General features: G+C 41.3%; 1 protein-coding gene across 12 annotated transcripts in view; it reads left to right on the plus strand.

Annotated features, from left to right (window-relative positions):
* The window catches only part of LOC105475787 (chimerin 2), a 314,261-nt gene that overhangs the window by 270,320 nt on the left and 20,039 nt on the right, over positions 1–23,902 (plus strand). For 11 of the 12 annotated variants that reach the window (XM_011731281.3, XM_011731279.3, XM_011731285.3 and 8 more), the window contains one exon: positions 8,609–8,686. In XM_011731281.3, coding sequence (XP_011729583.2) covers positions 8,609–8,686 — 78 coding nt within the window. Of the gene's footprint in view, positions 1–3,651; positions 3,721–8,608; positions 8,687–23,902 lie in introns of those variants that run through there. The other variant, XM_011731288.3, reaches the window with a different exon arrangement.

The following is a 23,902-nucleotide window of genomic DNA, read 5'->3' on the forward strand; positions in this document are numbered from 1 at the left end:
CAGGTTCGGAGGTCAGCAGCAGTTTTAGGACTGAGCCAGGTTAATCGTTGACACCTGATGCTTAAATGGCCTCAAATAAAACCAGGACTATACAGCTTGAACTAGCCCAATTGCAGGAAAGATGGCAGGTCCCCCCCTGGTCTTTCTCATTTATTTGGCGCCATGGTAATGTGTTTGCGTTTAGTTATGTGTCTTTGTTGTCTTCCTCCTCTTTCAGGACTGAAAGCCACAAACAGAATATAACAAACAGGGCAATTCTTAGGAAGGGCAAGGATGATTCATTTGGCAGTATGTGAGAGGGTTCAAAGTACATAGGATCAGGCAGGCTGGGTTTAGTAGTGTTGAAAAAAGAAAACCACACCTTCGATTATCATTCGGCAATTGGAGCTTATTTCACTTAGCATTTCTAGTTTTTTCTCTTCCCAAAAGGAATAGAGAACCAGATCCACAATGCCATAGCAAAAAACCACAGCAGACATCACCGCACCTCCTTATCCACCAGTCCCCTCAAAATCCCCATAGAAGCTTTTTGAAACAAATGTGTATACACACACACACACACACACACACATATATTAGACACAGAAATAGGTAGTAGGCATACACTTAGTATACCACCAACCAACCATTAAAAGTATTTCAGTGTGACCCACAGGACGTGAAAACAAAGGAAAGTATAGATTTCCCACACCATCCAGGGCTGTACGGATAGCTGCAGCATTTTGCTGCGTGTTCCTGGATCTGGGCAGGATATAACATTTTGTGGCTTTGGGGAAATAACGGGACACCCAGGGTCATCACCCAACACCAGTACCCCAGACATATGTGCAGGGAATGAGCCAATGGCCCAAGGGAAAAAAAAGAGCATGGTAACTCTTCATAAGAGTGGAAATCATTTCTGATGGAAGGAAAGGAAGACAGAGAGCTGCCGAAAAATGGGCATGTTTATGTTTTCTGCAACAAAACTTTCCTGAGTGTCAAGCCAATGTTGGCATCATGCTAGTCACCAGAGAAGAGTTAATAGAACTCTTCTTTTATAGGTAGGTTAAAATAATTTTTCGGCTTTAGATGTTTGTAAAATTTCTCTAGGAACAGAGAGGAGGAATGAGTCTTTGTGTCAGTGGGCTGTGGGCAGCCAACACCCCCAATCTGCCACACATGTGGTGCCAAGGATTTTTTCCATGGGAAGAACCTCAGGAGACCTGATTCTGGGCCTGTTTCATAAGGCTAGCAGGCTAGTGAGGGCCCTAGATCATAATTTTAAAATCATACTAATAGGTGTGTGTATACATGCTTAGGGTAACAGCAAGAAAGTGGTGGCAAGCGAGGCTGGAAAGGTGGCAGGGGCCAGACCCCACAAGCCCCTGCAGGGCATGGTATGGATTTTTGCCTTTGCCTTAAATAGTCTCTGGAGGTTTTAAGTGGCATCATGGGAGGTGGGTGTGGGGTGAGCATGAGCAGAAACATGATCACATTTTGTGTTTGAAACAATATTAATTCCTTTGGAGGGGATTTAGTCAACATCACTGATTGTGTTCATACTTTCATCTTTTCTAACAATCCCCTTGAACTGAAGCACTTGAGATTAGTGTGGTCACACTCAATTCTAAGAGCACATTACAAGCCCCTGGAGGATTTTTACAGCCCATCCCCCATCTCCAGAAATTTGGATTTCATTGGGTAGAGGTAGAGCTTGAGCATGGGGTGTGTGTGTCTGTGTGTGTGTGTGTGTGTGTGTGTGTGTGTGTGTGTGTTCTAATTATCAGGCAAGGCTGCTGCCCACAGGTTCAGTGGAAAAATAAAATGGGGGTCCTCAAAGTGTGGTCCCGAGACCAGCAACATCATCACCTGTGTACCGATCAGAAATGCAGATTCTCCGGCCTGATCTCATACTGACTGAACCAGAAACTGTGGGGCTCAGTATGTTTTAACAAGCCCTCTGGGGGTTCTGATGCCTGCAGGTGTGAGGCAGGAGAAGCTGAAGTCTGGATCTGCTTCCAGATTTAGTTGTAGAATAGCTCTGTGATAAGAGGCAATTGTGGAACCTCTCTGGCTCTTGGTCTCTTGCCCTGTAAAAAGCAGAGGAGGGATTAGACAAGCTCAATGGTTAAGAATTTATCATCCATGCACACTAAATCTAATAAGAGTTTTATAATATACTTTAAAAATCATTTTTATATAATGGAATAAGAACATAGTCATTGTAGGAAGCTCGAAAAAAAACAGAAAAGAATATAGAAGAAAATAAATGTCAATTAAAATTTTTCCACTCAGAGGTAACTGTTGCTTATCTTCAGCAGCTCGATTGAATGTATTTTGGTGTGTTTTCTTCTGATATTTTCTGTGTATACCTACTTACAAATCTGGGAATTATACTATAGATGACTCAGGAGCCTACTTCTCACCTAACATTATATCAGAGGCAAATCTTCTCATCATTAAATGTTCTGTTAATTGTCTTTGTTAATGTCTCCATAATACCCTATTACATTTATATGTCATAAGTTATTTAACTTTTCCCCTATATTGACTGTTTAGGCTTTTTCACATTTCTTGATATTGTTTTGATGAATATCTGTATCTCTATATCTATCTGTCTGTCTGTCTATCTATCTATCTATCTATCTATCTATCTATCTATCTATCTATCTATCTAGATCTTAGTCTGAAGACCTTTTCAAGAGAATCCTATAAATAGAATAATTGGATCAATGCAAGTGAACTTTTGCAGGCTTTTGATCAATCTCCAACTTATCCCACAAACACCAGTGGGATATTAAAGAACCCTCCTCACCACACCCTCATCATCATTCCTAATACTGATTTTCATTTCGTGCACTGCCATGAAGCAGAGAAGGCTGCAACAGCAGGACAGTATTTGGAATAGGAGTATAGCTCGGGCAATACCTAAGGAAGATTCAGACTCGATAAACAGAACTGTAGAGCTCTCGGCAGCACAGACACTGTGGTTGGAATACAGGGAGACATCCAGGGACTAATGATGACATTTTCAATGAGCCCTCCTTAAAATGTAGCACTGGAATTTACTTGAAGTTTGTGGAAAGCTTGTGGATTGGTGGCAAATCACCTTCTCTAGAAATTGGTACTGATAAAGCACAATGTTGTGTTCCCTAGAAGCTGAGAGGTGGTCCTGCCTGAAGCCAGGTGGAGGAGGAGCTGTTGCTTAGATGAACCTCTAAGGTCCCTTCTGGGCTTATGATGCTAGGTTATTAAAGCCAGTATAGTGAGAAGGGTATATGTCTTTCTCCTACCATTCCTTTCCTGGGCACTTTATATGTCCACAGACACCCCAAAGGGCTCCATTTTCCCAGGTCTTCCTGCCCATTGACCCACCCTTTCCTCCTTGTCTCTATCTGACAACCTCTCATTGCCTTCTCGTTACTTGATTCCTTCTTGGATCCAGGATGCTAATTGTAGAGAGAAAGAAGAACAGTGAGAGGGCTTAGAAAATAGAATCCCAACCTTTATTCATCAAAAAAAGAAGAAAAAAGGAAGTGGTGAGCTTATGTCACCATTTATTTATAGCCCCACCTACTTCCAGAAGTATCTTAAGTAGTACCTGCTTTCACAGTGGGCTCAGGGAGAACTAAAGTCTCCTCTTTAAAAACCAGTCCAGGGAACACCAGACCTGCTACTCGTTGACTGACTATAATGGGGAAGAGAGTAATTCAAGCATTCAACCACTGCATATTTTTTAATGTAAGTATGATGGGGATGAGAGGCTGTTTAAACAATATGTAAAAGCCTAGATTTAGTGTATACCCAAAAGAATTGAAAACAAGCATTCAAACAAAACTTGTATGAGGATATTCTTAGTGGCATGGTTCACAATTAGCCAAAAGGTGAAAACAGTCTGAATGTCCATCAACTGATGAATGGAAATGAAGTGTGGTATATCCACACAATGGATTGTTATTCAGCAACAAAAAAGGAATGAAGTACTGATACATGCCACAACATAAATGAACCTCGAAACATGCTAAGTGAAATATCTAAAGAAAAAAGCAGCAGCCAGATATAAAAACCCATATATTGTATGATTCCCTTTATACAAAATATCCAGAATAGGCAAATTCATAGAGACAGAAAGCAGATTGGTGTTTGCCAGAGGCTGGGAGGAGAAGAGAATGAGGAGTGGAACTGACGGGTACAGGGTTTCATTTTGGGGTGATGAAATGTTCTGGAACTGGGTAGTGGTGATCGTTGCAGAACATTGTAAATGCATCAAATGCCATTGGAGTTTACATTTTTAAATGGTTAAAAAGGTAAATTTGATATTAAGTGTAGTAGAAGGAAAGACACTTGTTCTTCAGGGCTTTGGGGAAAGATAGGCTCAGTTAGTTGTGCCTATATTCTACCACTTACCAGCTATGTGGCCATGGGCAAGTCACTTAAACTCTCAGCTTCCATTTCCTCCTCTGTAAAATAAGGGTAATTATAGCAGTACCTACCTCATAGGGTTTTAAATCTTAAATGAGTGCAAATATGCAAAGTGGGCCGGGTGCTGTGGCTCACACTTGTAATCCCAGCACTTTTGGAGAACGAGGTGGGTGGATCACTTGAGGTCAGGAGTTTGAAACTAGCCTGGCCAACATGGTGAAACCCCATCTCTACTAAAAATACAAAAATTAGCCGGACACAGTGGCACGTGCCTATAGTCCCAGGTACTTGGGAGTCTGAGGCAGGAAAATCATGTGAACCTGGGAGGCAGAGGTTGCAGTGAGCCAAGATCACGCCATTGCACTCCAGCCTAGATGACAGAGCGAGACTCTGTCTCAAAAAACAAAACAAAACAAAAAAATTAAAAAACATATATATATAGATCTATAGATCTATATATATATGCGCAAAGTGCTGAGTATAATACCTGGCACATAGTAAGCATGATATAAATATTAATATTTGTGTTATTAATTTAGCCCAGTATTCTCAACTAGAGACAGCGTTGCTTCCCAGGGAATATTTGGCCATGTCTGGAGACGTTTTTTATTATCATACCTGGGGGAAGGCGCTCTACTGGCATCTGGTGAATACAGGCAAAGAATGCCACTGAACACCCTGCAATGTACAGGACAACCTCCCACAACAACAGATATCTGGCCCAAAAGACCATTCGTTCCAGTGAGAATCCTTGGTTCAAACAGAGCGTGTAGGGAAATGTGCTTCATCTCATGAATGTATATATTAAAACAGGTCAGGTAGAAATTTTCATTAGAAGAAGACAGTCAGCAAATGTATTAAATGTCCACTGTGTATAGAGAACACTGTATTCGACATTACGGAGCATATAAAACAAGGCAAGGAGCTTCCCTTGAGGAGTTGAGATAAAAAAGAGCTCTGTGTGATGGGGTCATTTCAGAGGGAAGTTTTCACCAAGAGATTACTGTAATCAGTTTTCCCTCAATGAGAGGGTGGTCTGAGGTCACCCACACTGCTCACAGCAATGCTTGCTCAAAGGCTAATACTTCTAGTCCCCTGTAAAGAAGCATCCTCAGGGAATAGTGTGTAGTTCCTTCACTTGTCTGAATGTGTCTTGTGTTTGGGTCAATTCTATTGAATCAATAGCTGAAAAAGAAATCACTGTCACAAATGGAAATAAAAATCACTTGTTATACATACAAGCACAGACATGAAAAAATATTAAATCTCATTGTATTCAACCACCCATAGACCAAAAGGGGGAGATTCTTTTGCCTACTTTCCATGTAAATAGTTATTTTATAGCAGGACGAGCCGCAGGAGGAGTAGTGGTCTCCTTCGTTAATTTGATCGGATTCTAAAACTGGTATATTCGTGTCATTAGTCCAGTCCACATCACAGAATTTGCCCTTACACAAATGGCTCACCGTCAAAAGGTCTCTCTTGCTTTGCTAGCAGTGAAGGTTGGGAAAGGACCCTTTTTGCTTCTCTCCATCTTTTTACCTGTAGACTAAGGATGGGAAGCCCTGCAAAGGTATGCCAAGCCTTCACTTAACCCCTGCCATAGCAGTTGTCCTTCAGAATCAGACAGTGGGAAGAAGGGACAAGGGGCCTGGTGAAGCTCATTAAGAGGGTAGACCCCTGGAGGGAACCTTGTCTCTGGAAGCCAAGGCAGTGGATGGGTGGTCTCAGGAAGGACTGGAGACCCCACACCATGCCGTCATCTTTGCACACCTGCTTCCACAATCCTGGCTTCCGGTATGTACATGTGCTTTCTAGCAACTTACATTTATTCAGTGTCTACTGTGGCAGGGACTCTTATTAGACATATTTGTGGGGGAAACAAAAGTGAATTAAGCATAGAGCATGTCACAGTGAGTTCTCAGTGTGGCAGAGATAAGAGCTGTTATAGTCACTATAATACAGACAGAAAGTGACAAGTGCAATCAGAAAAATGTGGATAAAACACGATGGGATTTCAGAGGACACAGTTGGCCTACAATGGGGAGTTTGGGGAAGTCATTTTGGAAAGGGTAACATTAGAGTTAGAATGTAAATGTTGGTGAAAATGTAGATATGTTGAAAGGATGCTAGAATATTCTAAAGAACAGAGCAAGCTACCAAGGTGAGCAGTTAAGTATGTCACAGAAGAGATGTTGTAGGATTTGTGGAGGGGAGTATAGGGAAATAGGATGAGCTGGGTACATTAGGATCAGCTCATGAAAAACCAGCAATGCCAGGACACAGTTAAGCTATGGAGAAGCATGGGTGGATTAGGAAGATTGTTGTAGAGCTATGTGTAAGGTGGACTGGAGAGATAACAAGGGTCTGAGTTACGTGGGGAAAGAAAGGTAGGGAGAGGCCAGACTCAACCAGTATCTGAGATATAGCATTTGTCAGGACTGATGGCAGGATGAGGCAGCACATGGGTGTACCGAGGCAGCGGGACACAGTGTTGAAGAGCATGGGCGCTGGACACAGATGCTTTGTGTTCTAGCCCTGGTTCTGCCACTTAAACTAGGCTGCATGTCCTTAGGCAAATTACTTTACCTCTCAGTGCCTCAATCTCTTCATCCAAAAGAATTGGGAATAAAAATCTTGCTCCTCACATCCATATGCTGCAGATTCGATGAGTTAAGTGCCTTTGACACATTCTAACGTCCTCTGACACAGCGTAAATTATTGTGCTCAATAGCTTAACATAAAAATTGGGTGTTATTATTGAAGGTAACAAGAGGATGAAATGGGAGGATGAATTTTTTGAACCGAGTTAAAATCATGGTGATTACCAGGAATAAAGAATTGCACAAGGGAAGGAGTGATCTTTGGTTACTCTTCACAAGGCTGCTTGGAGGGGCTGGAGCATGGAGCCCTTGTTTCAGTAGAGGACAGGACGGCCCATCTACATAAAGGCCCAGTTATCTAGATCTTGTTTTCTACTTCCTAAAGCATTAATTTTACTGTCTGGCATTAGCTGCATTAATCTTCACCAATGAGTCAGGAGTACTCCCAAGACATCAGGATTTCCCTACTTCTTTTTGTGGGGAGACCTAGGACCAAAGAATTAGGGTCATGGGAGACCATCAAATAGATGATGCTTTTAAGAGCAAGGAGGGCATTTTTATAGGTTTGGGCACTAACAGAATGAACATTGAAGATGTTTTATTGAAAAGAAAAGCAACTATGATGTTTTGATTTTAGGTAAGGAATACTGTCTGGTCTGGGTGGGTTTGAGCAGAGTTTTTTCGCACAGGAAGGATGGGAGAGCCCAGGGAGTGTCCTGGGGCAAGACATCCTGCCTCTTATTCTGCAACTTTGCAGAACTCAGAGCGGAAAAGCTTTGCTCTCCTCTGATACCCCATTTGGTACTCAGACTGTTCCAATTTAATGCATGCATAAGAATACAAATGAAGCTTTCAAGTGCTAAGGCAGATTTTTAATAAAGAGACAGAGGCTTTACCCCTATAAGATTAAACAGTCATCAGGGTTTAAAGGTTTAATCTGTTGGAGTTCAGCCCAGGATGGGGTTCAGAGCCCCAGATGAATTGGATGCAGCCTCACACTTTGAACATCAGAGCTGGCTGGGGGGTGTGCGCGCTGGTGTGTTTGAGTGTAAAATGTGCTAATAAGTAGGGGAGACCTCTCCTTTGCAATGTGCTGTGGCAGGAGAAAGCAAGCTGCCGGCCTCTGCCTCCCTGAATCCTCAGTGGCTGACTGGATACCGCTTCTGGGGGTTGCTGTGCACATGAATGTTTGCTATTGTTCCAGGCACACGTCGGCCTTAAGAAATAGCACAAAACAGGCCCGTCCTTATTCAGAAGCCGAGCCCCCTCCATCACTCAAACTGGGCCTTTTGAGGTCACATGCCGGAGGCTGCTGCAGACAGGACCCAGCTGCCTCAAATCTGCCTCCTAACATTAGCTGCGGTTCGAAAATCCTGACAGCACGGGGCTTCCTGCGCTCTGCAGAGGAAACTAGAAAGATCTGGGATCCAGGCACTATGTTCTCTGAAGAACTGTGGCTGGAAAATGAGAAAAAGTGTGCTGTGGTTCGGAAGTCTAAGCAGGGCAGGAAACGCCAAGAACTGCTGGCCGTAGCCTTGGGGGTGAAGGTGGGTGTCAAAGGCGGCTTTCTTTGGCCCCCTCTCAAACTCTTTGCCTGTTCACAGATCTCCTCCCTGGTTCGAAGGGCAGCCCTCACACACAACGACAACCACTTCAACTATGAGAAGACACACAACTTTAAGGTAAGCAAGCCTCTGCATTCCTTCTTCTGTTACAAAAGGGCAGGTGGAAAGGTACAGTGTATAGTTTCTGTCAGGTTTCTGATTGTAAAGTCAAGAGACAACAAATTCCTTTGCTTCCACATTTAGCTATAAGCTTAACACCTGTGCTTTCTATCAATTCAAACTGGAGACCTCAGAAGGCAGTCTCCTCAGTGCTTATGCCTGGAAACACCTTATCTGGATGTTGACTTAGTTTTGGAGAATTGGGCCCATTGCCACTTCACGTTCCCATGTCCAGTGAAATAAACACAGAGCATGCCCAGTCTCTCTCAGTCAGAGATGTTCTGCTGGGAGCTGAGCAGTACTTTTCCACTCAGTAAAGAATATTGCTGTCTCCGAGCAAGGGAAAACAGTTGCCTGTTTTCTCGTTTTGTGTTTTGTCTTTTGTTTTCAGTGATGCTAACTCCTTTCTTTTATGCGTAGACAGCTGTGAAATCAAATAATGACAGGAGATGCCATCCAGAAGCTTTTGTTTGTGCTCCGGGTACGGCTAGCAGGGGGGCACCCTTGGTCACAGCCTTTATCCTGCTCACCAGACCAAACAAAAAGATCTGGAAACCTGGTGGGGGGTTAAGTGGAATTTCCCATGTGAATTTAGAAACTGGAAAGACCGCTATCTTCGTTTCAGACTGGTACTTGTAGAAGGGGCCTACCATCGGAAAATTATGGCCTGTTTCCTTTGCCCAAGTGTTTTCCAAGAAGGACTGGAAAGGGACGCTGATGCCAAATTGTCTAGCTTGAATTGCAGTTGAGGGGAGGAGAGACAGGTTAGAGTTAGAGGCTTCACCCCAAAAAGTGAGCTGGCAGTTTGAAAGCTGGGGAGAGTGGAGAGGGAGGACCCAGGAAGAAAACAATATGCAGGAGAAGCAAAATGTGAATTGCCTTCTTTTAAAAAAATTCTTGTTTCCTTTAGGGTCAGTAACCCAAGTGACTCTTGGAATTAGATAACCCTTTTGTCAGAGGTGACGAGGGAAACTGATTTTATTCTGTTGCTTTCTGATCCTTTCTAAGGACAAATAGTCATCTATTAAATGTACATTGGTGTTAGTGTGGTCTGTTTCCCTGCATCTGTTTTTAGAAAGCCAGCAGCTCAGGCATTTGCATGCTATAATTGAACTGAGGAATGGAATTATACAGCCCTACATACTTAGCATTAGGGTGAAGAATTGCATTGCATAGGTCCTCTTCTATGCCAAAGCTTTTCATATTTCTCCCATCACTGAATATTGACAGGTCTAATTTGGAGCATTAAATGGCTCCCTTTTTTTTTTTTTTTTTTTTAACTCTGTTTTCCATTTTTATCCTCATTAAATTTTTTGGCCTTAAGAAAGTGTTTTTCTGATTTTTAGCAGAAATCCTTGATTTTTTTGCATCCTGTGGATACACTACTAGTGATGAGAGGATGGATCTTCATGGACTTGTAAATTCTTTTTCTTCCTCTTGAAAATTCCAATTCATTTGGCTTTAAGAAATTGGAATTATTCTGTACTATAATAATGTTTGCATGGAGTAGCTTGTCCATGTATATTCTGTGTCTGAGCTTGTGTTAAAAACACACAAATATATATAGTTGATATTTTCAAAACTAATTTCAGTCCTTTTAATGTTAGATCCCTGAATGGAAAATTAATCTTAAGACATTTTAAAACAAAAAGATAGTTAAATCTTATTTTTTAAGTAGTACCGTTGCTAACACAATATATTACTTATCACTGGAAAACAGCTCTTTCAGTATTTGCTTCAAAACTCAATAGCTATTCACTATTACAGCTCTTGAAAGAAGAAAAGGCACAAAATAGAGAAGTTGTTCAAGAGGAGTACACAAGCCAGACAGGAGCGTTTCTCTTCCGTGTTTTAAATAGATATCTTTGAAACTTAGCAGACCCCAAGTAGCTGTGACAGTTGATTGTGGCATTCAGTGGTACTGTTGGTGCCACTGTCCTTAAGAATGAGTGGCAGGGGAGGATGAGGCATCCTCTTTGTCCTTCCTTGCCCTTTCCACCCTCAATCTCCCCACTCCTCACCCGCAACTAACTCTAGGTAGAAACTTTACATGGTTTTTGGAAGAACATTCAAAAAGCAGGCTCAGGCTATAAATACAGTGGCAGTTTTTTAGGGACAAGCCACTGAACTGAACTAAAGGAAGAAATTTCTTATCCTATGTCCCTGCCATCTGTTTGGAATTTGTGTTTCAGACCTTAATTTTACATTGGCTTTTTATTTACATTAACTTCTAATGGGCTTTATTCTGAAGCCTTCTTGATTTGTAATTCAAGTTAATATTTAAGGCTATTATGTGTAGAGCATATAGTAAGCAATCAATAAAAAGAACAAATAATCACATTTTCATGCTCATCAGCCAATAGGCTTTGCTAGGTGCTGCCTGCACTTTCGTCTAGAGGCCTCCTATCTGCCATTCGAATCTGCCAGTAGAGTTTGTCTTCTCACCCCATAACAAGATTGTTTGCCCCAGTCAGGACTAATACCCCAGGTAAAAAGCCCTTTCCTTTGCTCTGCCCAGGAGCTTTGTCAAGAGGAATGAATAGAAACCCCCAACATTCCCTAAGTTGGGACCTTGTGCTCCATTCTCTGAGAAAGCTCACAGTCACTGCCTTTGCTTCTCAAACAAAGTTTGTCTAAGCAAAGCAAAATTCAGTTCTGAGAACAAAAGCTTTGGGGACCAAAGGACAGTTGCGCCTCATTGCATGCAATAATTGTATACTTTCCAACACTGTGTGCTGATGCAGTTTTTGCTCATTTAAAGCCTGGATTTCCTAGGGTTACTTGTACCTACTAGACACTGAGAGGTATGTGCTGGAGGAATGGTGAAATGAACACACTCCTCTCTCAAAATGAAAACTGTTTGTCAAGAGAAAAACCACTCGGTTATTTAGCTCATTTTATAACTGCATCTCTGTTTATCTAGTTGATTTAAAGAGGCACTCTGCTGTAACTGGAACAGCTCTCTTTTGAATGGTCCACCTAATAATACCTTATGGCTGAGCTCTGAAAATCTTCAGGCCAGCCAACCCCAGAGGCCCAGGAGTCGGCTTGCTCGGCTTCCTCCCCACACTTAGCACAGTGCTGAGGTAGCTTTAGCCCACGTAGTACTCCTGGCCACACCATGTTCTTCCAAAGAGCTCAGCTGTCTCTGCCCCAGTTCCCTCATCTATAAAATGGGAGTGTTGTGAGGTTTAAAGAATACATGCGAGTCACTTACCATGGTCTCTGGCACCTAGTAAGTATTCATTTGATGTTAGCATCTATTATTACCTTTTCGTGCCTCTCACTTGTATTTTTGTGTCTAGCTTTTTCTATTTTTTATTTTCTACCCTCTCTTCTTCATGCCCTTCTTTCTTTTGTCTCTTTTCTACCATCTCTTTCTTCTTCTCTCATTAATTATATGTAAGAGAAAATGAAATAAAGCCTGATAGTGGTGACTTCTTTGAATGTATTCCATCCTGTAGCCAATACTGGTCTATATCCCTCGTTTGTTTAAAAAGTAAATGGATGACTTAGATGATTTAGATTAGATTTCACACATTTTTCTCCCAGCTTTTAAAATGTACTTTATACTAAAGCTGTCATAACAAATGACCACAAACTTGGTGGCTTAAAACAACACAAATTTATTTGCTCATGGTTTTGAAGGTTGGGAAGTCTGAAATCAAGGTATGGGCAGGGTTGGGTCCTTCTGGAGGCTCTGAAAGAGAAACTGCCCTGCAGCTCTCTCCTAGCTTCTGGTGGTTGCTGGCAGTCCTTGGCATTCTTTGTCTTGTAGACACACCACTCCAATCTCTGCCTCCATCTTCATATAGCCTTCTCTGTGTGTCTCTGTATATCTGTCATCTTCTTATAAGGTTGCCAGCCATGGGATTTAGGGCCCATACTCATCCAGTATGATGTCATCTTAATTATATCTTCAAAGACCCTATTTCCAAATAAGGTCATACACACAGTGACCCAGGGTTAGGAGTGAAATACACCTTTCGGGGGATATGCAACGCAACCCGTTACAGGAACTGTAATTGACATTTTCAGAAACCTTCAATAGGAAGGATCTCCAGCCTCACCCTAAAGGATGCATTGTCAGTAATGTTAAAATTTACAGTTTCATTAAAGATTTTTATGTCCATGAAAAAAGGTCTTTAGATGTCATCTAATTGCTCCTAAGTGTCAACCCCTTGGTCCAGGCCCAACTGCTAATTTCCATGGCTATTGATTTTTAACATCTTTAAAGAAAAGTTTTCATGGATTTTTCTTAATGCTTCATTGCTCTGATAGAAAGTGGTGAAATTTAGTTATTCTTTGTCTCTTATCTCTACCAAGCATTTCTTCATTAAAAGAGGCACCAAAAAACTTCAAAATAGCTGGTAAGCTTCCATTTTTAATAGTAAGTTGGAAGCGTCTATTTGCTGTGGCTGGTTCCTATTCAGAGTATATGTTATACTTTATAATCAAATTTATGATGTAGCTATAAGTTCACACTAATATGCGTGATTGATTATGCAGGACTGGGCAGGTAATGTGTGAGACCCAGTATAAAATGAAAATGTGAGGTTCTTGTTAAAAAAAATTATTGAGATTTTCAGAACTGTGACAGCAGCGCATTAAACCACGCTAAGGACAGGGCTCTGTGCCACCGCACAGGTCACATGTGCCCTGAAGCTGACCCTGTGGTGATGTCTAAAAAAACAGGAGTAAAAGACAAGCTTCTGTGAGCATTCAAAGAGGAGGGGGCTCCCTGGTGCTGGGGATCCTGTGTAAGAGGCAGTGTGGTTGTTCTCTCAGCCTTAACCAAGAATCCTCGTGGGGAGGTGGAAAGTTGGCTGAAGCCCAAGTAAATAAGTAGATCAAGGATGGTTATACAGGGGAAAGAAAGAGCACCCGGGCTATGCAAACAACAGGAGTGAACACTTGGAGTCAGAAATGTGCCAGGAGCGAATAGGGTGCAGGGGAGAGACCTGGGGGACAGAAAGGAGTCCATCACATTTAAATCTTCAGCTGGGATGGGCCAGATGGTGGAAAGATGATGATCCCTGGGCCCTGGAGCCATCAGGGTCTCCTGAGCAGGCCCTTCCCCCACTCAGCCTGCTGCTCCTGTTCCCAGCCTCTCCAGTCTGCATGGGAATCTGCATCACTCTTTCCTACCAAATTCTCTCCCACCCCCATGCGCTTCCAGGACACCCTTCCTTCTTCCCCATATGGAATATGGATGGAGAGCAGAGGCCCAGAAAGTTCTAATCCCCCTCACTGTGTGTTCCCCCCTCCCTTTCCACCCCTCCTTCACCTCCTGCCCAGCCTGTACCAGCTTTCCTTTTCTCCCTAGCACTGATCACCAGCTGACCTAGTACATATTTACGTGTTTGTTTGCCTGCCTTCCCCTCACCAGAGGGAAACTCCCGATGGGAGGCGGTGGGTAGAGAGGGTTCGTGGAGTGGGGATTTTTGTCTGTTTTATTTACTGCAGAAACCCCAGTGTCTAGAACAGGTCCTGGCCCGCAAGCTGTTCATTCATGCTGGCAGAAAGCAGGGGACCGTATCTCCCTACAGTTGAGCTTTCGGAGCCCTCTCCTCACTCCCCACCCTGCAGTTTGCCCTCTTGTGTGGCTTGCGTGTTGTATGCACTTGTGTTCATTGTACTGGAGTCCTTCCAGGGAGTGGGCCCTTGCCAGGGTCATCAGATGGTGCAGGAGAGATGGAGGCCCTACCAGGATGTGTCAGGCCAGCTCTCAATCCCCATTTGCCAGGGATGGTGACTGTGCAGTGCTACCCCGTGTCTGATCCATGTGGGCAGGCGGGTGAGGGGGAGGAGGGATCTGTCTCCGTTCACAACAGCTGTCCTGTGTGGTGCCTTTCAAAAGCGTCCCATCAGGACATAGGGGAAATGGTTGCCCTACTTACTCTTATTATGTCCCCCACTCTGCTGACAGACTGAGCGTGCACCAGGAGCACCCCGTTCTCATGGCACACTCCATTGCGTGTGCTCTCGTAGCATGCTCCTTCTCAACATGCAGCCCCCACCCCATGCTATCCTGGAGGCCAGGACTAGAAGTTCAAGAGGCTGAGAATATGTCCCCACGCTCCCACTAAAACACCTGTCCAGGACGTGGCAGCACCACCACCTCCCGGTTTGGATTTGTGGCTCCTTAATGATTTCAAGGCCTTTCATTCATTTTTGCATTCTTCTCAGTCTAGTGGTCATTTGCTTTGAACAAGACTTTTTGCTTCCCGCATGCAAGCCCCTCTCTCTTCCTCTTCCCCGTTGACCTCATAAAAGTGTGTCAGCCCTTCATGTCATTCCCAGCGTTTTGGCTGCCTTGCCTTCTTGTCAAACTCCCAGGTGTCCATCACCCTTTTCTGTCCATCTGATACTACTTCTGTGCCTGGAGAACAGGGACAGCTGGATATTGCACCTGCAAATTGACACAGGCAGAAATTGGCTTCAGAATGGTTGGGGGCTTGGTTTGTTTGTTTTTTTTTTTTTGTTTTTTGTTTTTTTTTTTTTTGTTGTTGTTGTTGTTGTTTTAAGTTAATAGTCAGAAAAGGCTGTTTTGCCAGAAACAAGTCTGGAAAGAAAATTCAAAAGAAAGACAAAACTCATCACCTTAAATATAAAATGAGGGACTCAAAGTGAGACTGGAATAAATAGGTTTGGAAATACATGGCTTTATTAAAAAAAAAAAAAAAAAAAGTTGTTTCTGCTCCCAGAGTGCTATGAATCGGAGTTGTTTTTGTCTGCCTCCTACTTCAGCCTGCTCCACCATTATAATGAAGACAAACTCCTTGTTTTCAAGTAATATAACCCCTGGAAACTATCTTAAGCTAAATAGACTATTATGCAGGATGGTCTCATAAAGCCTCCAGGGAATACTCAAAACTCAGGGATAGGTGGAAACAGGAACTGGGAGTATATCTGGAGCCAGTTTCTCCCTCTCTTCCTCCTTCCCTCCCTCCTTTCTTCTTTTTCTCCTAACTCCCGCCCTCTTTCTCTCCCCGCTCCTTCCTTCCTTCCTTTCCCTCGCTACTTTCATTATCTCTTCCTTCCTCTGTCTCTCCTTCTCCCTCTCCTTCCTCCAGAGACATCCAGTAGAGGCCAGGTGTGCTACTAAACGTCCAGGACAGGCCACCACAACCAAGAGTTATGCAGCCCTCAATGCCAGTAGTGCTGAGACTGAGAAACCTCACCACTGGCAATGGGGAACCACTCGAGGTTTTGGAGCAGGAAAGTGTCAAAAGGATGTGGGTGTCCACGTGCTCATAAACCTGACCAAAGTTAATTAGCATGAGAATATCTTACTTTATGCAATGGGGAGACTCCCAGAAAGCTTTGAGACAATCAAGATTTTAGAAATGCAATCCTATCTTAAACTAGGGCAGCTGCTAATGAGAAGTCCAGGGATCTGTGGTGCCGGGTTTGAGAAATTCAGTTCTCCTGCCCCAACTGCTTGGCCAGCCTTTCAGAGGGAACTCAGAGTCTCTGTCATAGATTGATTCACCTCTGCTGTGTTTTCTTACATCTGAAAAGGGTCACTTCAAGGTTAGTACTTCATCTGGTCTTGCAAAAGGGGAGAATCCAAAGTTTAACCTAATTTTTCATAAGAGATGAATGTCACATGGTTATGGGAAATACAGTAAATTATAGGAAGAGTTCTTGGCAGAGATCTGGAAGCCTTGACTGTGCTGCTGACCTGGGTGACGCAGGATAGGCTGCCTGCCCTCCAGCCTCTCAGTTAGCCCTGGGCAAAGGCTAGACTAGACCTCTAAAACCCAGCCACATGTAGCTGGAAGGGACTTTAGCTCTGTCTTCTGTGAACATAAAGTAGCTAAACAAACAAACAAACAAACTGCCTCTGACCCAAAAATTCCTTTTCAAAGCAAAAGAATAACATTCTGATTTTTAATATGAATAATAAAATGACAAATTGAGGCAATAAGGTTTCCATCTATACCAGTGCTTCTCAATAAAGGAAACTTCACCCCTCCCCGACCCTAACACTGCCCCCCCAACCCCTGGGGGACATTTGTCAATGCCTGCAGATATTTGTGATTTGTCCCAGAGTGCTACTGGCATTTAGTGGGTGGAGGCCAGGGATGCTGCTGAACATCCTACAATGTACAAGGCACAACCCCACTACAAAGAATTTTCCAGCCCAAAATGTTAATCAGTAGTGCCAAGGCTAAGAAATCATGATGTATACTGGTAAGAAAAAGCAAAAATTCTCAACTGCAGTATGTCATAAACAGCACTTACTCCTTACAGTTTAGATCCCAGGCTGAGCTGATATTAATACATTTGGGTGGTGTCTACATTGACCCATCAAAACATATCTGGTATAAAACCACTAGAGAATACTGCCTTCCAGATTCAGCAGATACGGGACAAATAACATCCTGTTCATTTAGAAAGAGCTGTGTTGAGGGATACTTGCTAAATGCCTGAGATCTCTCTGGATGACTCTTCTTGCTCTTGTTTTTACAAAGTAGCCATTCCTGGGCTATTTGTCAAACATACCTTATCTCATGTAATATCATCTTTTTTGTTTGGTGTGGTTTTTGAATTCCAGGCAGACCGTGCCTAGTATAATAGTCTTGGACAGACATTCTTCCTGTCTGGAGTATTTTCTTCCTGTCTAGAATATTTTAGTTACTGCCCTAAAGTTTTCAAAATGTTCTTTCTCTAAAAAGATATTCTTGCAAATCAGTAAACTTCAGAAAATGGAAAAAGCTGACCAGTGAATTTTAAGATATGGTGTATTTCAATGAAAGAGTAGACATAATAAGTAGAAGCCAAATAAAATGGGCTCAGAGCATGCCCTCAGCATTTACATGTAGCCTTCTGTCTAGAGATTGTCCTTGTGGATCCAAAAGAAAATTGAACAATATATCGGTCATGAAAATAAACAATGGCCCATCACCAAAAAGAAAAGTAGGCAATGGGCCTAAAATAATGTTTAACTTTACATCCCCACTCTATTTTCATTTTGTTTCATTTCTTTGGGACTGTGTGGGGACACTGGGCGTTACCTGCTATTTGAAACGTCTATGCATTTATTTGGCTGGACAAATGAGATCAAAGGCAATAGGGATACTTGTTGGGAAAGGATGTTGGTAAATATGGACAGTGATAATAAGCATTAAAAATGCAATCCTGATGTGCTCAATTATTTTTAAATATATGGGCAAAGAAGTGAAATTTTAGAAAAATCTGTGATTAGCCTATCCTGTTTTTCCTGAAACAATAGGCCAGTTTATATTTTGTCAGTATGCATTGTGTCCATGTGCAGTACACATGTAGCCACTCAGGTAATTTCTAAATCTGCATTTTCATTTTTACCCCAAGATATAGGGATAGTTAACAGGTGGTTATTTCATCCACTCAAAATGTTTCAGAGAACAACGTGATGTCATTCTTTTTTTTTTTTTTTTTTTTAACACCATTTGCCAGAAAAGAATGCCTTTCAAAACCTAAGCCCATCTTCATTGGCCTTTGGTTATGCTGTTTCCTCTTTTATAAATGTCTTCCTCAAGTCATCTGCTCCCCAGTCAACGCCATCACTGCCCCACCTGCTCAGTCTTTCCCAGGCTTGTGAATTCCTATCCATCCTTCAAAGCCCAGTTCAATATCCCCTTCCCCAGACTTCTAGGAAGAATGTATTATTCTCTTCATTATACTACCATAGTATCTCCTACATGTTCTGCTGTATCACCTGACGCATAATTGCCTGTTTATTCTTGTAGATAATGAGATCCTTGAGTGCAGGCAGTTCTTATTCCTCTGATCTATTTCAACTTTGTATATCCAAGGACTAGTACAGGGCCAAGTCCAAAGCAGGCAATCAGCATGTAAATATCAAACAAATGAGTGAATAATGAGTTGCTGGAAAGGTGGAAATAAGATGAAAATTGGATATAATTCATCTGTCTGTCATCCTTCCCCCATTAATTTGTAATGCCACTTCTGAGATATACCAAGTATCCATATATGTGTGATTTGGTTTCTTGTCTTTTCAATGTATGCTACTGGTACCAAATGTACCGTTCCAAACATACTGGCCTTTGACTGTCTATTTGAAATGTTATTGTATTATATTCAGAATCTGGTATGTATGATATAATTTTTTATATATGTTGAAGCTTAATTTGTGGTCAATTGGTATGAATATTCCTAGTGGTTTTGAAAAGTGTGTGTGTTCTTTGAATTGCTGGATATGAGATCCCTTTTGTATTCATAGAGCAACTTTAGCTATTTGATCTACTAGTTTCTGTGAAAGATGTCAAAATCATTATGATGGTGGATTTGCCAATTTCTCTTTGTAAGTCTTTCAATTTTGCTTTATATTTTTGAGACCGTATTGTCATACAAAAGCTCAAAATTATATCCTTCTGGTAAAAATAAATCTCTATTGTCTCTATCACTAATAATGCAAATATATATATTTGCTCTATTTTGGGTTTCTATTGGCTAGTTTGCTGGGTATGTCTGTCTTTCTTACATTTATCTCATGTTATGTTTGTGTTTCTTGAAAGGATTTTTAAAATGTTATCTAAAAATCTTTTTTTGTGATGAATTAGAGTCACTTATTCTGATTAGAGTTGTATTAGGATTTTTTTTTATAATCACTGTGCTTTTCTATTGCATCTTTTTTCTCCTTCCCTGCTTTTTATTGGTCTAAATTAAACCTATATTTCTTTTTCTTTTATGTATTTGTGTGTGTGAAAGAGAGACAATCTCAGTCTGTTGTCCAGGTTGGAGTATAGTGGCGCCATCATAGCTCATTTTAACCCCGGACACCTGGGCTCAAGCTATCCTCCCATGTCAGTCTCCTGAGTAGCTAGGACTACAGGCATGTGATACTATGCCCAGCTAAATTTCAAACTCTTTTTAGAGATGGGGTCTCGCTGTGTTGCCCAGGCTGGTCTCTACCTGGCCTCAAGTGATCCTTCTACCTTGATCTCCCAAAGCACTGGGATTACAGGTATGAGCTACCACACCCAGCCATATATTACTTTTTCATTAATGGATTTCATCCCACCCTTTTTTAAATTATCAAAAATTTAATACATGCATAATTGACTTAAAATATTCTTCAGTTAATTAGTAGCTCTTCTTACATTTCCCACATTATGAGAACTTTAGACTTCTTCATCCCCTTCAAACTTCCATGTCATTTTTTTACCCTGTGTTTAAGTTCCCTAAAATTAGTCATCTTGTTATTGTTGTATGCAAATAGGGCATGATTAAATTGACCCACATTTACCAGTTTTCTTGCTCACTGCTGCTTCTGGAAATCCTTCCTCCTAGATTCAATTTGCTTCTCACTGAAGTATATCCTTTAGTATTTCTTCAAGTGAGGATCTGTGATTGGAAACTCTTGACGTTTGTCTTAAAATATCTTTACTTCACACTTACTCTTAGATGATAATTAGCTGGGTATAAAAGTTAGGTTGGCAATACTTTTGTCTGAGCACTTTGATGAAATTATTCAATAATCTATTCATCTCTTCCTGCTGAAGAAAAGTCTGTTTTTACCTATTTCTGTCCTTTCAAAGATAACCTGTTTTAGTTTTTGTTGTTGTTGTTGTTTTTTAGGATTTTGCTTTGTCTTTTGGTGTTCTGCAATTTCAGTATAATCGGCGTAGATATAGATTATTTTTATTTATCTGGTTTGAGTCTCGTTTAGTGTTTTTTTAATCTGAAGATTTTGTGTCTCTTACTACAAATTCTGGAAAGATCTCAACTGTTCTTCTCCTTAAATATATATTGCTTCCACCGATACCCTAAACTCCATCATTTCTCAACTTCTGAAGATCATGACTGGTTTGCTTATCTTTTCTCTCTTCTGCATTTCCAGTCTCTCACCTATTGTATCAATTTCATCAACAAGTCAACTTGCCCCGATGTTTCCCATCTTTTAAAAAAGTCCTCCCTTGACTCCACGTCTCCCCTGAGCTATCCTATATCTCTGCTGAATATCATAGCCAGCCTTCCTAATAGAGGAGGTGCCCACATATTTCTCTACTTCCTTACCTTCTTCAGTTCAGTTGAGTCTTCTACCCTCAGCCATCCAAAGAGATTGCTCTTGCTAAAGCTGCTAATGACTTCCATGTATCTGAGTGAATATTTAAAAGTACTTATTTCATTGAACCTCTTAGCAGCATTCAACACAATTGACCATTCATTCCCTAAAACATTCTCCACCTCTTGGCTTCTGGAACACTTTGTTGGTTTTCTCTAAATGTTTGAACGCTGAGTGCTTGGGGATGAGCTCTCTTTTGTTTTCTGCTCCCTACCCTTAATATAGTCATGTGCTACATAACAATATTTAGGTCAATAGTGAACCACATATATCATGGTGAACCCATAAGATTATAATGGAGCTTCCCTATATAAGTGTACCATTTTTTATCCTTTATACTATATTTTTACTGTACCTTTTCTATGTTCAGATATGTTCAGATACATAAATCCTTACTGTTATGTAATAGTTGCCTACAGTATTTAGTAAAGTGACATGCTGTAGAGGTCTGTAGCCTAGGAGCGATAGGCCATACCATATAGCTTAGATGTGTAGTAGGCTCTACCATCTAGGTTGTGCAAGTACACCCTATGATGATCCCCCCCGCAGTGATGAAACCACCCAAGGATGCTTTTCTTAGAATGTATCTCCATCATTAAGTGATGCAAGACTATACTTTTTATTCATTCACACAATTTTAAATATCATCTATTCATCAGAGATGGTGAAATGTATACCCCTGGTCTTCACTCCTCCTCTGAGCTCTCAAATTATGAGTTCCCGCTTGACACTAACACTTGGATATCATAGCAGCATTTAACCCTAACTCATCTAAAATGGAATTGTTCACTTTCTCCCCAGAAGAGTGTCTTTCCCATCTCAGCAAATGGTATCATCATTTACCTAGTTCCTAAGCTAGAATCTCAGAGTCATTCTTGACTCCTCTCTCCCTCAAAGGCCCACACTTACTCTATTATCAGGTCCTGTAAATTCTGTCTTCAAAATATATCTCAAATTCATCCACTTTCCATCTCCACTGCCAGCATGCAGGTGTTAGACTCTATCATTGTTCAACGAGACTACAACATAGTTTTCATATCTATTCCACTATTAACACCCTCCCATTCATTTTCAACACAGTTGTCAGAATAATCTTTTTTAAAAATTATGTGAAGTCCTCCAAGAACTTCCGACTGTACCTAGATTAAAACCAAATCCACACTCATGAATAAAGCCTTTAAGGCCCTGTGTAACTTTTCCTATCCTACCTTCAACTTCATCCCAATTCCTCTCCCCCCAACTTTTGGTGTTCTGGCCACCCTGGCCATCTGGTTCCTTCACCACACCAAGTTCTTTCGCTCCTGCAAGACTTCCATATATTCCTTCTGCTGGGAATGATCTCTGTCCCTTTCTCTTTCCCTATGGAAGAGAACTGGCTCTTCTTTTCCATCCGGTCACCTTCCAAAAAAGGCTTTCCTGACCATTCTGGATAAGGTTGGGCCCCGCTTGGTCTCTCTAGTAGCGGCCTCATCTTTTTATTCTTCTGTAGCCATTTTTATACTTTTTTTTCTGGAGTTGCATTTTACATATTATTTTATTATATTTAATTGATCTTCACAGCAGATTAACAATTGACTTTGCTGCCATAATTAAGAGCATTTCTAGTAAAATATTAAGAAATGTATGATTGCTGGATGTAGAAAATGTCCAACTTTAGATAGGATACTTTACTGAGGAACTCTTTTAGTACTGAGTTCAATCTCTGTAGGCCTCTAAGTGAATTACGACATTTGGCCCTGTGAGTCCTTCTGGGATGAATTATCTGCATTCCTGTTAAAAATGCTTTGTCATTTCTTAGGGTCATTCCCTAGAAAAATGTTGAGAAATTTTTGGCATCATTTTCAAAGCAGGAACTATATAATAGGCAGTTTGCATGTGATAAACTGAAATACCAGAAAGACTACTATAACTTCGCTTTATTACAGAGTCGTAAGTTGCTCTTTTTAATTTATTAACTAGCTTATCTTCTTTCTCTGCTTTTACTCATCTGTTTCCTTAGAAGAGATCCAGATCCATTTTGTTTGCCTCTTTATATACACCCAATTACTAACATGTATGAATAAAGAACTCAAACAGAGACTCTTTTTTTCTTAAGTAGAACTCGGATGAACACCTTTCTAAATTGTGACCATACTCGTCATCCTGCTTTTATGTTAAATAAAAGCAGTTTGTAAAACAGAAACATTGTCTACATTTCTTTTATTTATTAATAGAGGTTTATGACTTGGAAAGGCCTTCTATAATGTTTTATAATATTTTAACTTTGTGAAAATTCAGGACATTTTCGTGCACATTTGTATGCCCCCAATAGACTGCCTGTGGTCGTTTTAGATTGACCATGGCCACATTTGCTTCTTAAAGCTCTTTCATGCAAGTATTTTTGCTTTGTTTTGTTTTTATTTTAAATCATAATTTAATACAGGAGGACCGATGCCTCAATAATCAGAGATAAGACCATCCTTACTTTGTGATATTCAGAATATTTAACAACTGGCTGGGGGCATCAATCAATGAGACCAGCACTTTGGTCAAGCAGGAAAGATTTTCAGCTTACTTACCTGAAGGCCACACTAAGTCCTACTGAATATGGACACTTTATCTCTGGGGAAAGCAATTCCATAGGCCCTATTGGCTGCCTGCATGTTTAGCCAACCCCTTTACTTTTTAAAAGGCCTTTTTTTGGAAGTAGCTCAAAGACTTGGAACCTTTTAATTATCCCATAATCATGTCTTATTTATACCTGCCTGGATACTGTAGAGATGGGAAAACTTCAGTCTAAAGGACACAGTAATTGAGTTTTGCCTTCCAGAACTTGCTGAGCTAAATGCAGGTTATAGCGACCAGCTTGGGCTATCTTGGGTTTGTCTACACAGTGCCTTGTTGTGGATGGTCAGAGTCTTACTCCTTAGCTGATGGCATGGCCTGTAAACTGTTTCTCCACGCTCCTTTGTGACTCTGTCCTGGAGCATGGTGTATTGATGAAGGATTTTCGAAGATCAAAGCACATCTCTGTTTTCTCAGGATCTGTTTGCAACTGCCTTACTGGAAGGAGAAGCCCAGTGGGGGATTGCTCCTGCTGATCTTCATTGACATATCTG

This window comes from Macaca nemestrina, chromosome 4 (genome assembly GCF_043159975.1).
Source record: "Macaca nemestrina isolate mMacNem1 chromosome 4, mMacNem.hap1, whole genome shotgun sequence".
Lineage (NCBI taxonomy): Eukaryota > Metazoa > Chordata > Mammalia > Primates > Cercopithecidae > Macaca > Macaca nemestrina.